Source organism: Mesocricetus auratus, unplaced genomic scaffold (genome assembly GCF_017639785.1).
Source record: "Mesocricetus auratus isolate SY011 unplaced genomic scaffold, BCM_Maur_2.0 Super-Scaffold_100006, whole genome shotgun sequence".
Classification (NCBI taxonomy): domain Eukaryota; kingdom Metazoa; phylum Chordata; class Mammalia; order Rodentia; family Cricetidae; genus Mesocricetus; species Mesocricetus auratus.
Genome location: NW_024429190.1, coordinates 18,886,199 through 18,898,624, shown reverse-complemented (window position 1 = coordinate 18,898,624; position 12,426 = coordinate 18,886,199). Strand labels below are relative to the sequence as shown.

The 12,426-nt window shown below is 46.4% G+C and overlaps 1 protein-coding gene and 1 long non-coding RNA gene across 2 annotated transcripts in view; one reads left to right on the top strand and one right to left on the bottom strand.

Annotated features, from left to right (window-relative positions):
• LOC110340676 overlaps positions 1-12,426 on the bottom strand; it is a 188,005-nt gene that overhangs the window by 64,366 nt on the left and 111,213 nt on the right. The window lies entirely within an intron of this gene.
• Clnk (cytokine dependent hematopoietic cell linker) overlaps positions 1-12,426 on the top strand; it is a 167,633-nt gene that overhangs the window by 88,246 nt on the left and 66,961 nt on the right. Inside the window, exon 4 of the mRNA XM_040747021.1 lies at positions 1,767-1,795. Coding sequence (XP_040602955.1) covers positions 1,767-1,795 — 29 coding nt within the window. The remainder of the gene's footprint in view (positions 1-1,766; positions 1,796-12,426) is intronic.

Below are 12,426 nucleotides of genomic sequence, written 5' to 3'. Positions count from 1 at the left end.
TGCTCTCAGGGGGACACTGTCCAAGGGTGACATTTGCGACTCTGCCAAGGACTTCTCATCAGAACATAAACAATAACACACACGTGTGATTGACCAAAAGGGAAATGCATGTAATATTTCAAACTCTTTAGCCATCTCAGAAATGAAACAGGTGTGATAAGTGTCAAGTAGGTAAAGTAGGGTTGGAACGTGGATCCTGGTGGGGAGACACAGTGGGTGGCCACTTCATGGTCAATGGATAAGAATGTAAGTTAAAAGGAATCAATACAAACCATCCAGAAAGCATCTGAGAAATGTGCCGCAAGGGCCTGAGGATGCTCGCACAACTTGGCGCCTTCTATTAACTAGATTGTTGTCTGTCCATGAAGATATTCAGAGATGAGACTAAAATGCTAGAATGGATGAGTTTTGCAGTCTTGTTTACAGTAATCAAAATTAGCAAGAAACTAAATCTGCTTGAAAAGTGCCACACAGCCAACAAATGTGTTTTTCAATGGCACTGCATAATAAAGTGTCACAGTGGTATCCTTCACAATCTCATATAAAGACATTTAACACCTATGTATCTTAATGTGTGTCTGTGGGCCTGTGTGACAGCTCAGTTGGTAAGAGCACTGATGTAATCCTGGTGACTGATGACTGGAGTTCCATGCCTGTAACCCACCCAAAAGACCTAGTGCCGGGACAGGCATCTATAATCGCAGCTCTCCTAAGGCGAGATGAGTGGTGGAGACAGGGACATTGCCTGGCAGCTCACAGGATAGACTACCCTGGAGTGTAAAGCACAGAAACGAGAGGCCATGCCTCTTCAGGGTGGAACCCCAAAGAACTGTCCTCTGACTTTCACAACATGGGAACAATCACACACACACACAGTCACATACTCACACACACACAACATGCATGCACTCACATGCATGCATCATACATTGTTTTCATTTTAAATGTATGCAGGCATCCTCATTGCACACATATACTCATATGAACATGGTGTTGATTTTTTTCCTGTCTATGTCTTCTATCTTCTATATTGCCTTTAACAAAACATTACTTCAAGCCTACAGTAATATAAACATGTTTGTATTATACAGGCTGTCGCTGGGTGGGTGATTACTCAGAGGGTAAAGAATAGGGATCTGAGTTCTATCCCACATATAAATAAATAAATAAATAAATAAACAAATAAATAAATAAATAAATAAATAAATAAATAAATTTTGGCTTTTTCTTGAGACAGGGTTTCTCTGTATTACTTTGGAGCCCATCCTGGAACTCACTCTGTAAACAAGGCTGGACTCAAACTCACAGAGATCCACCTGCCTCTGCTTCCCGAGTATTGGGATTAAAGGTGTGCACCACCAATGCTTGGCTAAATAAAGTTTTAAAGCCAGAGGTGGTAGTGCATATTTATATTCCAGCACTGGGGAGGTGGAAATAAGATGACCCTGGGGCTGACTGGCCAGCCCAGCATCCATAGTGAGCTCCAGTCCAATGACAGACCATGTCTCACAATGTCAAGGTGGACCACACCTGAGGAACAAACTGAGATGCCCTTTGACCTCCACATACGTGTTCACACATGTACAGACATCCATACATATGTGCAGCTATATATGCAGGACACCTATGCACCGGTACAGATACGAACATGCACGTACAGTTTTCACAGAAGGAGTGGTGAAATGCATCTTGGGAGGGCCCGCTACTTTAGAGACAGTGTTGAATTCAGTAGCTGATACTCATGTGTGTTCTCTTTTCTGCCATAGGTCATGGCCACGCCTCAGCAGTACCAAAGGTGAGCTATGGGCTCTGTGTCCTCTCAATGATGAGATAGCCTGGCCTACTGGACTTTCCTTTCTATTTTTTTCTGATTTTCTGTCTTGGTTGTACATGTGAAGGAGCAATGGCTGTCTCTCTCTGCACAGTCATGATATCTGGGTCTCAGAGGAGAAGACTCAGACAGCTGGGGGTCCTGCACACACGTGGCTGATGCTTGGACTTGGACAACCGACAGAAGGCTAGAGCCCTTGATATGGGCCAGACTTGTCACAGACTAGTGACAGGGTTTTAAAAGAGATTGCATCTCAGGAAGGAAAGCCCACAGAACAGCAACTCAAGGAGCCAGGACAGAAGCTACAGCCTTCTTGTGTTCTAGCCTCAGCTATCCGGAGCATCATCCGTGATGTAGCTCTGGATTACAAGTTATACACATTAGCCTAGATTTCAAAAAACACATTCATCTCAGGTGGCTGTGTTTCCACCACCTAGTAACGTGCACTAGCTTCTTGCAGCATTCCCCTCCAGCTGCCCCAGAGCAGAGCTGACTAGTCTGTCAGGCCAACAAATCTGCAGACATGTGGGGATCCTGGTGTGCCATTCATTAGTTGTGCAGCCTTGGGCAGGGTGCTGCATTGTGATCCCGAGTTCCTCCCTCTGTGAAACAGGTAGAGACCCAAGCTATTCACTAGTGCCCAGTCCACTAAACTCTCTATTGTAGGTTTCAAAAATTTAAAAAAAACACATAGGTCCAGTAGAAAAAAATGCAAGGACCCATAGAATCCCACAAGAAAAGTGGGCTTGATGAGGATCCAAGTGAGCGAGAAAAGGAGCACCAGACTAGAAGAAATGTGCAAGGGAGTGCATGAATCCTAAAGAGTTCTGTGCCAAGCATGGGGAGGTTCTTTGCAGGGCAGCTCGTAGTGTGCACCCTGCACTCAGCTTAGCGCAGGCTGCAATAGAATCCAAGAAAGCCAAAGCGCAGTCCCAAAGTGCAGTGTGAGGCTAAACAGTGGACGATGCTCAGGGCTCACCCTCCTCCCCTCAATCTGCCCCAGCAAGCTCAGAGCTCACCCTCCTCCCCTCAATCTGCCCCAGCAAGCTCAGGGCTCACCCTCCTCCCCTCAATCTGCCCCAGCAAGCTCAGAGCTCACCCTCCTCCCCTCATCTGCCCCAGCAAGCTCAGGGCTCACCCTCCTCCCCTCATCTGCCCCAGCAAGCTCAGAGCTCACCCTCCTCCCCTCAATCTGCCCCAGCAAGCTCAGAGCTCACCCTCCTCCCCTCAATCTGCCCCAGCAAGCTCAGGGCTCACCCTCCTCCCCTCAATCTGCCCCAGCAAGCTCAGGGCTCACCCTCCTCCCCTCAATCTGCCCCAGCAAGCTCAGAGCTCACCCTCCTCCCCTCAATCTGCCCCAGCAAGCTCAGAGCTCACCCTCCTCCCCTCAATCTGCCCCAGCAAGCTCAGAGCTCACCCTCCTCCCCTCAATCTGCCCCAGCAAGCTCAGAGCTCACCCTCCTCCCCTCATCTGCCCCAGCAAGTTCCCTTCCGGGCCTGAGTTCCCCAACGTGAATGTCTCCAAACCGTGCTGCTAGACTCTTCAATCTCAGACATGCCATCTACTCCCCACACCCTCTCTGAACACCCACTGGAATCCTGGAGGACACCAGAACACTCTACGGGGCTTTGTCCAGGGCAACAAAGCTGTTTATTGGTTCCATTAGACGGTAACTTGGAAACCGTGGGAGTGAAAGCACGTCAGTGTAGCCTGTTGTATCACCTTCTCCATCTTGGGTTAGAAGCAGAGAAAAACTCAAAGGTGAATATTCCGTTTCATTGACAAAAATTCTATAAATACAATAAATACAAGGAAAAGAAAGATTTTTTTTTAAAAGTCAACTCATTAAAAAAAAAAAGTCCAGGCCTGCCCAGACACAGATGCATCTATACCACTCCAAAACTCTGTACAAAATCATGATGTGCATGTCACAGATGGTGTAACTAAGGGCATGAAAGACGGTTGACATCAGAGAATGCCCATTTCGGGAGAGTCACACATTCCTAGGTCTTCATGGTGTTTGCATTTTTACCAACAGATTCCCTGAAAATATGGGTCATCCTTGAGAGAGAATTCCTTGCAGCTGTTTTAACTGAGGAATGGGAAGCCTGTTCATGCCCATCACATGACAGCTTATTTGTGAAAGGGCAGGCAAGAAAACATTGTGCCCAATATGAACAGGTGTGCTGATGCATGAGTTGCAGTGTGTGTGTGTGTGTGTGTGTGTGTCTCACACAGTGTGCACAATATGGGAAGACATATTAGTGCACTGCTGTGTTGTGTCTCTGTGTCATCTCTCCTCTCTTCTCCTCGGCCCCGATGCGTGCGTATGCATGCATGTGCATGCGTATGCGTGTGCGTGCGTGCGTGCGTGTGTGTGTGTGTGCGTGTGTGTGTGCGCTTGTGCATGTGCATGTGTGCATGTGTTTGTATGTGTGTGTGTCTGTGTGTGAGTGTGTGAGTGTGCATGTGTGTGTGCACACACGTGTGCATGTCTGTGTGTGTCTGTGTGTGTGTGTCTGTGCTTGTCAGCATGTGTGTCTGTATGTGTCTCTCCGTATCTGTGTGTCACAGATTGGCAATCAAACATTGATGTCAGCTGTGCCAATGACTCGACATCGCTTCTCTTTTGCGTATCTACGTCTTATAATTTCTTCCACAGAAACATACAGTTTCATGTAGTCAGAATAATCTGTCAAAAACTGAACGCTTGACAAATCCCTCCAGGCCTGGAAAAGACAGACACATTCTGGGATGTAAACGATGGGTCAGTGTAGCTGCCTTCTCAGGGGCATGCACGATGTTGTGTTATCCAACAAGATGAACTTGTGAGCTACCTCCTTCCAGTGCCTGAGGAATGGAATCCCGGACAAGTGACTACCTTATCCAGAAAGCGTGTTCTTCTGTCCTAAGTCCCCATAAGCTGGGGGAGGGGAGGACAGACAAGAAATTGGCTGATCCTATTAAAAAGACAAGAAATTTTATTTTTCCAGAAACATTTGGGTTTTGTCCTTCTAGTTTTCAAAGGTAATGGGTATTAAAGGTTGATTTTTCTCCCACTTTTAAAAGAAAAAGTAGTCAAGATTTCTAAGACTAGGAGGCACACCAGCAGGTACAAAATATGTGGGCCTCCAGCGACCCCTGCTGGCTAATTCTAGGCATTGCATTAAGTGAGCTAAGTGAACTGGAAGGATTATGAGTCCGTTTCTCCCTAAGACTTCAGAACACTAGAGGACAGGAACAAATCGCGAATATGGCAGCTGAGCTGGAGCGAGGCTCTCACCACACACTTGGAAGCAAAAGCCACAGTTTTGGGTCACCCAAAGACTGGCAAGCCCAAGGACTAATAGTTGCCTTCAAAATGCAGTGTGCTTTAGAATCACCGCAGAAGCACACAGAACCTACAGCCCACCCCAGGGTTTCCACTTTGACCGCCTATTGCTGAAGGCAGGAAAGCATTTTTTTTCTTTTTTTTCTCAATATTATTTAAATTAGAAACATGCATGCCTCACGTGTCAATCCCAGCTCCCTCTCCCACCCCTTCTCCCTTGCTCCTCTACCAGCCCCTCCCAGCCCTCACCCAATCCTCACACCATTCCCCAGGGAGAGTGAGGCCCTCCATGGGGGGTCTCCAGAGTCTGTCACTTCATCTGGGGCGGGGCCTAGGCCCTCCCCCATGTGTCCAGGTTGAGAGAGGTTCCCTCCATATGGAATGGGCTCCCAAAGTTCACTTGCACACCATGGTAAACACTGATCTACTACCCAAGGCCCCAGAGATTTCTGAGGCCTCCTCACTGACACCACATTCAGGGGAGTCTGGATCAGTCCCATGCTGGCCTCTCAGCCATCAGTCTTGGGTCCAAGAGCTCCCCCTTGTCAGGTCTGCTGTCTCTGTGGGTTTCACCAGCATGGTCTTGACCCCTTGGCTCATCACTCCTCCCTCTCTGTCACTAGGTTCCAGGAGTTCAGTTCAGTGTTTAGCTGTGGGTGTCTGCCTCTGCTTCCATCAGTTACTGGATGAAGGTTCTAGGATGGCATATAAGGTAGTCGTCAATTTCATTATCAAGGAAGGGCATTTAAGGTAGCCTCTCCACTATTGCTTAGTTTGCCAGTTGGTGTTATCCTTGTAGATCTCTGGAAATCCCACTAGTGTTAGCTCTCTCTCAAATCTATAATGACTCAAACCTATTATGGTATCTCTCATCCTGCTGTCCTCCATTCTTCCCCCAAGTCAACCTTACTGATCCCCCATATCTTCCCCTCCTCTCCTCTTCTCCCCCTCTCTTTTTCCCCATTCCCTCTCCCCTCCCCCCATGTTCCCAATCTGCTCATGAGATCTTGGGAAGAATTATTTGTAAGAAGATAATTCCAGTGAAGGTAGCTCTAGAATGTTCTTTATTAGAGAACTGCTTGCTGAGACAAAGGAAAGAATAAATAAAAGGAGGGCTCCACGTATTCAGACCGTCCCTACCTAGGGGCTTCTTTCTGGTGGTGGTCTAGACAGCCACTGTGTTCATCTGGGGGTTCTGCCCTGAGGAGTGGGGGCGAGTATCCCTCTCCTTCACCATCCATTCACTCAACTGTCTATCCAGCCAGTCAGTATAACTCTGGTTCCTAATGTGACAGCTATAATCACAGAGAAATGAAATATTAAGATCCGACAGACCCAACTGAGCATGTGCATTCCAGAGGAAGAGATGAAAACCTAGAGTAGCGAGTGACTTTCCGGGGTAAGAACATCAGGCCTGCGCTCTGGCTCCTAATGAGCATTTCCTCTCCATGTTTGAGACTACAAATTGGCAGCTCATAGTATCAAGACAAGGGACTGTGCATCAGCAAATAAAACTGGAAGACCCAGAAAGCTACAAGTCTCTCTCTCTTTCTCTTTCTGTAGTGTGTGCCAGGCATCTTATAACCTTGTCTGGCTTAGCTGTAGGACTGATTTTATTAGCCTCATATATAAATAAGATTAACTGGGCCCAAGAGAAATTAGATAGGCTGGCAAGAAAGTGGTAGAGTAGAGCTCAAATCCCCAATATATTGAGGGGTGTACAGCAAAACAACTTAGAGCCTCTGTCGTTCATCCACTACAAAAGGGAGCACCAGATGTTAGTGGTCACTGAATCCCTGAGCTTCCCAGATGAGGAGGACCTGGCTTGAAGAATTTTTGTAAAAGGTCAACATTTGGATGTCTACGGAACTGAACACTAGAAAAGCCACACATAACCTTAAAATAAGCAAGCTCCCATGCTGGAGCTGAAAGCTGAACTGTAGACTTGGACTGAATGAGAAAAACCTGGCTATGGGGCTGAACTTGAAAAGACAAGCACATTGCACATTGTTCGAGGGCACTGGGCCAAGAAATCACACATTCTCAGGAAGCTGTGAAGTGGTTTTCTACCTGGATAACACAGACTAAACTTCTCAGCAGTTATTTAGAATACATACTGCTGAACCCTTCCACAGGATGACATCAGTTAAACAAGGTTATAAGTGAGGGTGTTTGCCTGAGCCCGTGTGATCAGAAAATGACAGGCCAGGATTTGAACCTGGAACATCCCATTAGTCTCCAAGAAATGCACTTGCCTTTCTCCCAGCTTTGCTTAGTGACTTTGCTACGTGACCTGCAAGGAGCAAAAACATTATAGACTGCAAGGCATGTAAAAATCTTCACGGCAGAGGCGCAACCATGAGAAATGCTTGTTATATATTTTTTCTTACATAAGGTAAATCTAGAAATAACCTTCCTATGGCCTGTGGGTATCTCTGCTTCTTAGAGATCCTTGAATATCCAAACATTTCCCTGTCTTATTGTTCCCTCTATTGTGTTAGCCTCAACCTCATAGCCCATGGTAATGACGTCTGAATATCACATAGCAGGAGGAAGAGAGGGAAGTGAGTCACAACTTACGAAAGGATCCTGGCAGCTGTGAGTTGATTCTCTGCCTAGATTACATTGACCAGAACTTGGACTTGTGGCCACAGACAGCAAGCACCTCTTGGCCAGAAACCCATCAGGTCTCAAGTGGTGCATGGATCCAGAGAGATACCCAGATTCCTGGCACATCCAGAGATGGACAGAAGGCAATCTCTGAGCCTTCATTTTTCAATACATATTTGGTTAGGTCTAGCTGGTAGCCTGTGGTTCTGGAGCCAAGCCGAGGCATTGTGCCTCACTCTCCTCTCCATTCCCCTGACTCTCCCATAACAGAAATGAAAATGGAAGTCAGTTTTGTACAAGAAACCTGTCTGAGACCTGCCAACCAACCAGTCCTGCTTCCGGAAGGAAGAAACAGTTCTAGAGCTCTTCAGGCCTCCCATTTTATTTGTCTTCTCATAAAACATAAACATATCCTTGTCTTGGGACCTGCTCGTGATATCCTCAAAGTAGCTCTCTCCATAGTAACCTACTAGAACAACTTTTAGAAGACGGACTAGTCTTGTACCTACAGAGACCCGTACTTCCAGAATCTGCATCCCTGTGCTGGACTTCAAGGATTGTCATGCATTATAAAAAGGCAGGAACTTCTCCATCACTTCTTCTCAAAGTTTAAATCGAATGAATGGCACTGTGGAAACTTATATGAAAAATAGACCAAATTCCTCAGATTCACCTTTGTTCAATCTCCCTTGCTTTCATATCTCATTGTTTAAATACATGAGACAAGTCAGGTGCCATGAACAGAGGACCTTACCTTGAAAGGTGTTGGCCATGTACCTTCATCATCTTTGGCTCTGCTTCTGGAAGCAAGAGGACAATCGTGGACATTGATGGCTATAGGGCTGGAGTATTTGCCATTGGCCATCAGCATGGCCCTGGGCTTTACATTACACAAATTCATCTTCACATTCCTCTTAAAAATAACTTACAAAAGAATGTTCTCTGTAAAAGGATGTTTTCCTTGAAGGCCACACAGACGTCAGATGGTCCCTGAAGCTAATCAGAGCCTGTGGATGATGAGTGACTCCCCATGTCCTCATGACATTCCTCACCATTTGGGAGCTGATATAGAAGATTACTATGCAACTTCTTCTCTCTGTTTCTTTTTTTTTTCCTTCTATAAAACCAGCTGTGTTAGCTTTTCACCACTGTGACAAAATATCTGAGACAATTAACATAAGAGAATAAAGGGTTTTTTTGTTGTGTGTGTGTGTGTGTGTGTGTGTGTGTGTGTGTGTGTGTGTGTGTGGTCATAGTTTCAGAAGTTTCAGTGGCCAGTTGTCTCTGTTGCTCTAGACCTATGTTGAGAAGGCTTTTCATGGTAGGGATAATGTCTCAGGAAGATTGCATCACCCCCTACTAGAACCACAGGCACTCAGGGTCTACATCACAGCATCAGTCAATGCTTGAGTTCCAGGAAGAATGAACCATTGTAGTGGAAATCTGGGACATGGCTAGAGAAAGGGTCAAGTCCAAGATCATCTAACAATGGAGGAGGCTATGGTCTGTCTACTTGAGAACCTGGGAGTCTGTCACTGGTCCCTTTCTGGGAGTAGTTCCACTGAGTCTCAAGCCATACATGGCATGACTCTTCTTATGGTATGCACTTACCATATACTACCAGTCTCCATAATATGCTGGGCGTTATCAAGGAGCAGGCACCATGATCTGTGACTATAAAATGCATGTACTGGCTTCATTCTTGGATATTATGGAGAAACATAAATCAATGTATTATTGGGCAGGACTCACATCGATAATGAATGGACTACAAGTATCAGGGGTGAGATAAAAATGACAGCTTTTGTGCTCACATCCCAACCTGATGTAAATACACCTTTATCCAACATCTTCCAAGACACCTCAGGACCCTGGGGCCCACTTGGCCCTGTCTGCCACTAGTTGATGCAAAACTCTTGTGTGTGGGACCCAGCAGGCAGCCCATAGCCATCCTCAGTGACATCTATCTCACTCTCTGAATCCCAGGAGATACAACACATACCATGCCTGACCAGTACCTAGACATCTGGGAAGTGTGCCCCAGATGAGCACCCACTGGAAAGGGAAATGAGGCATGGTGAGTCTGCAGAGTCAACCCTACTGCCAGACAAGGTGGGGGACGAAGGGAGCAGTGAGGAACCAGAGTAGAACTATGCTCTTTGACTTAACAGCTGAGGTTGGTGGCCAGAGATGTTACCAAGGGAGGATGATATTCTAAGTGGGATCTGAGGACCAGAAAGGCACAGGCAAAGTTAGGGGAGAATATTCGAGACTGAGAGACAAGATGCTCTAAGTCATTGATGCAGAAGAGCATGGAGTGCTATAAGGACTTGAAGACAGTCTGAGGTATGGAGTCCAGAGGGAGGAAAGAAAAAAGAAAAGGAAAGGAAAGGAAAGAAAGGGAAGGGAAGGAAAGGAAAGGAAAGCAAAGGAAAGGAAAGGAAAGGAAAGGAAAGGAAAGGAAAGGAAAGGAAAGGAAAGGAAAGGAAAGGAAAGGAAAGGAAAAAGCCTACAAGATATCTTTAAAGAAGCAATTGCTGACTGTTTCCACCCCCATCAGGTCAGGAGAGGGACTACAGTAGAAAGGGTGCAGTAGAGAGTGTGGCTTAAGTCTGAACCCAACAAAGAAAGGTGAGAATCCCCAGCCCAGGCTCAGGATGGAAAACTACTAAGAAGAAACATTGGGGATAAAAGTGGCCTAAGAGGATGCTTACTGAAGGCAAGCCTGGGGGGTTGGGGGAGATGCTACCTGGGAGGTGTTGCTAGATGAGGATCCCAGTTAGATATGGTTGGTGATGAGACGTGGAAGGGAGGTCTGACTAAACAGAATTGGGGGTTCTTGCTAAAATTAGACCATGAAGAAACAGGCATGGAAGCAGAGAATACAGGGCCAGCCCGAGGAAGAACTCTGAGGAGCTAACCAGGACTTTGAGTAGGGAGAGAATTTTAGTGTTCTGGCTAGTGTCTTGTCAACTTGACATAAACTAGAGTCATCAGGGAGGAGGGAACCACAACAGGAAAATGCCTCCATCAGGCTGGCCTGGAGGCAAGTCTGTAGTACATTTTCTTGATTAATGATTGATGTGTGAGAGGTCACCCACCATGGGCAATGCCGCCCCTAGGCAATTAGTCCTGGGAGGTATAAGAAAGGTAGTGGGTATGAGCCTGGCAGCAAGCCAGTAAGCCAGCATTCCTCCGGGGCCTCTGCTATAATTCTAGCCTTCTGGTTCCGGCCTTGCGTTCCCTTCACAAAAGAATATAAGCTGTAAAATGAACTAAATCGTTTCCTCCCACAAGTAGGCTTTGGCCATTGTTCGTCACAGTGACAGAGAGTAGCTAATATATTTATCTAGAAAGAACTGGATGGTATGAGAAGCAAGGGTGGGGCTCAAGGGTCTACTCATGGAATCTGAACTGTCAGTTCAGGGTGACAGGGACATGAATGGATACACACCTTTAAGACTACGCTTAAAATGGGCAGAACTAGGAAAAACCATCCTGAGTGAGGTAACCCAAAATCAGAAAGACAAATATAGTATGTACTCACTCATAAGTGGATATCACACATAAAGCAAAAGATACCCAGCCTACAATCTACAACCCCAGGGAAACTTGAACCCTCTTCCAAAAACAGATGGAAGCAGATGCAGAAATCCACAACTTACCAATGGGCCAAGCTCCTAGAGTATAATCGAAGTGAGGGAGGAGCAATAATATGAACAAAGGAGTCAAAACCATGATGGGGAAACCCACAGAATCAGCTGATCCCAGCTAGTGCAAGATCACTGACTCGGGTCTGACAAATGGGGAACCTGCATAAGACCATACTAGACTCCTTTAATATAGGTGACAATGGTGTGACTGGGACAATATATGAGGCCACTGGCGGTGGGTCTAAGATCTAACACTAATGCACAAACTGACTTAGTGGAGCCCATTCTATATGGAGAGACACCTTGCCCAGCCTAGACACAGGGGTGTGGGGGTGGAGAGGTGCCTTGGTCCTGCCTCAATGAGATGATGGGACAGACTTAGTAGACTTCCTAGGGGAGGCCTTACCCTCTTTGAGGAGCAGATGGGAGGGGCGAGGGAGGGAGTGGGAAAAGAGGAGGGAGGGGGAACTGGGATTGGAATGTAAAAAAAAAAAAAAAAAAGACTATGCTTGAAGTTATGTATTGAAACTTTCCCCTGATGGGAAAACAGACAGAAAATCTGGGACATGGAGACAAGGCAATCTTCCCCAGGTAAGACAGGTAGACTCACAACAAAGAAGTCACCAAAAGCCACATCTCTTTATGTGTGTCATGAAGGAGACAGGAAATGAGAACTGAATGCTTTAATGAGAGAACTGTGGCCTGGATGGTCCAAGGTGGAAGCGCCAGGAAGCAGGGACATCAGAAGTCAACAGACACTGAATATGAGAAGTTAAGGGTGTGTGAGGGTTACAGGTGAGTCAGACACAGACAGACCAAGAGAGGATGTGAAGCACATTTGGGAGACCCAGGAACACTGGGCCTCGGTGTAAGTGAAACCCCACAGTGCTCTGTGTGGACAGTGGTACAATGACCACACACAAAGAATTCTGAAGTTCCTAGCAGCATGCACTCTTAGAAACAATGCTCACCGTTAAATCAAAGTGAACGCCTCTTTAAG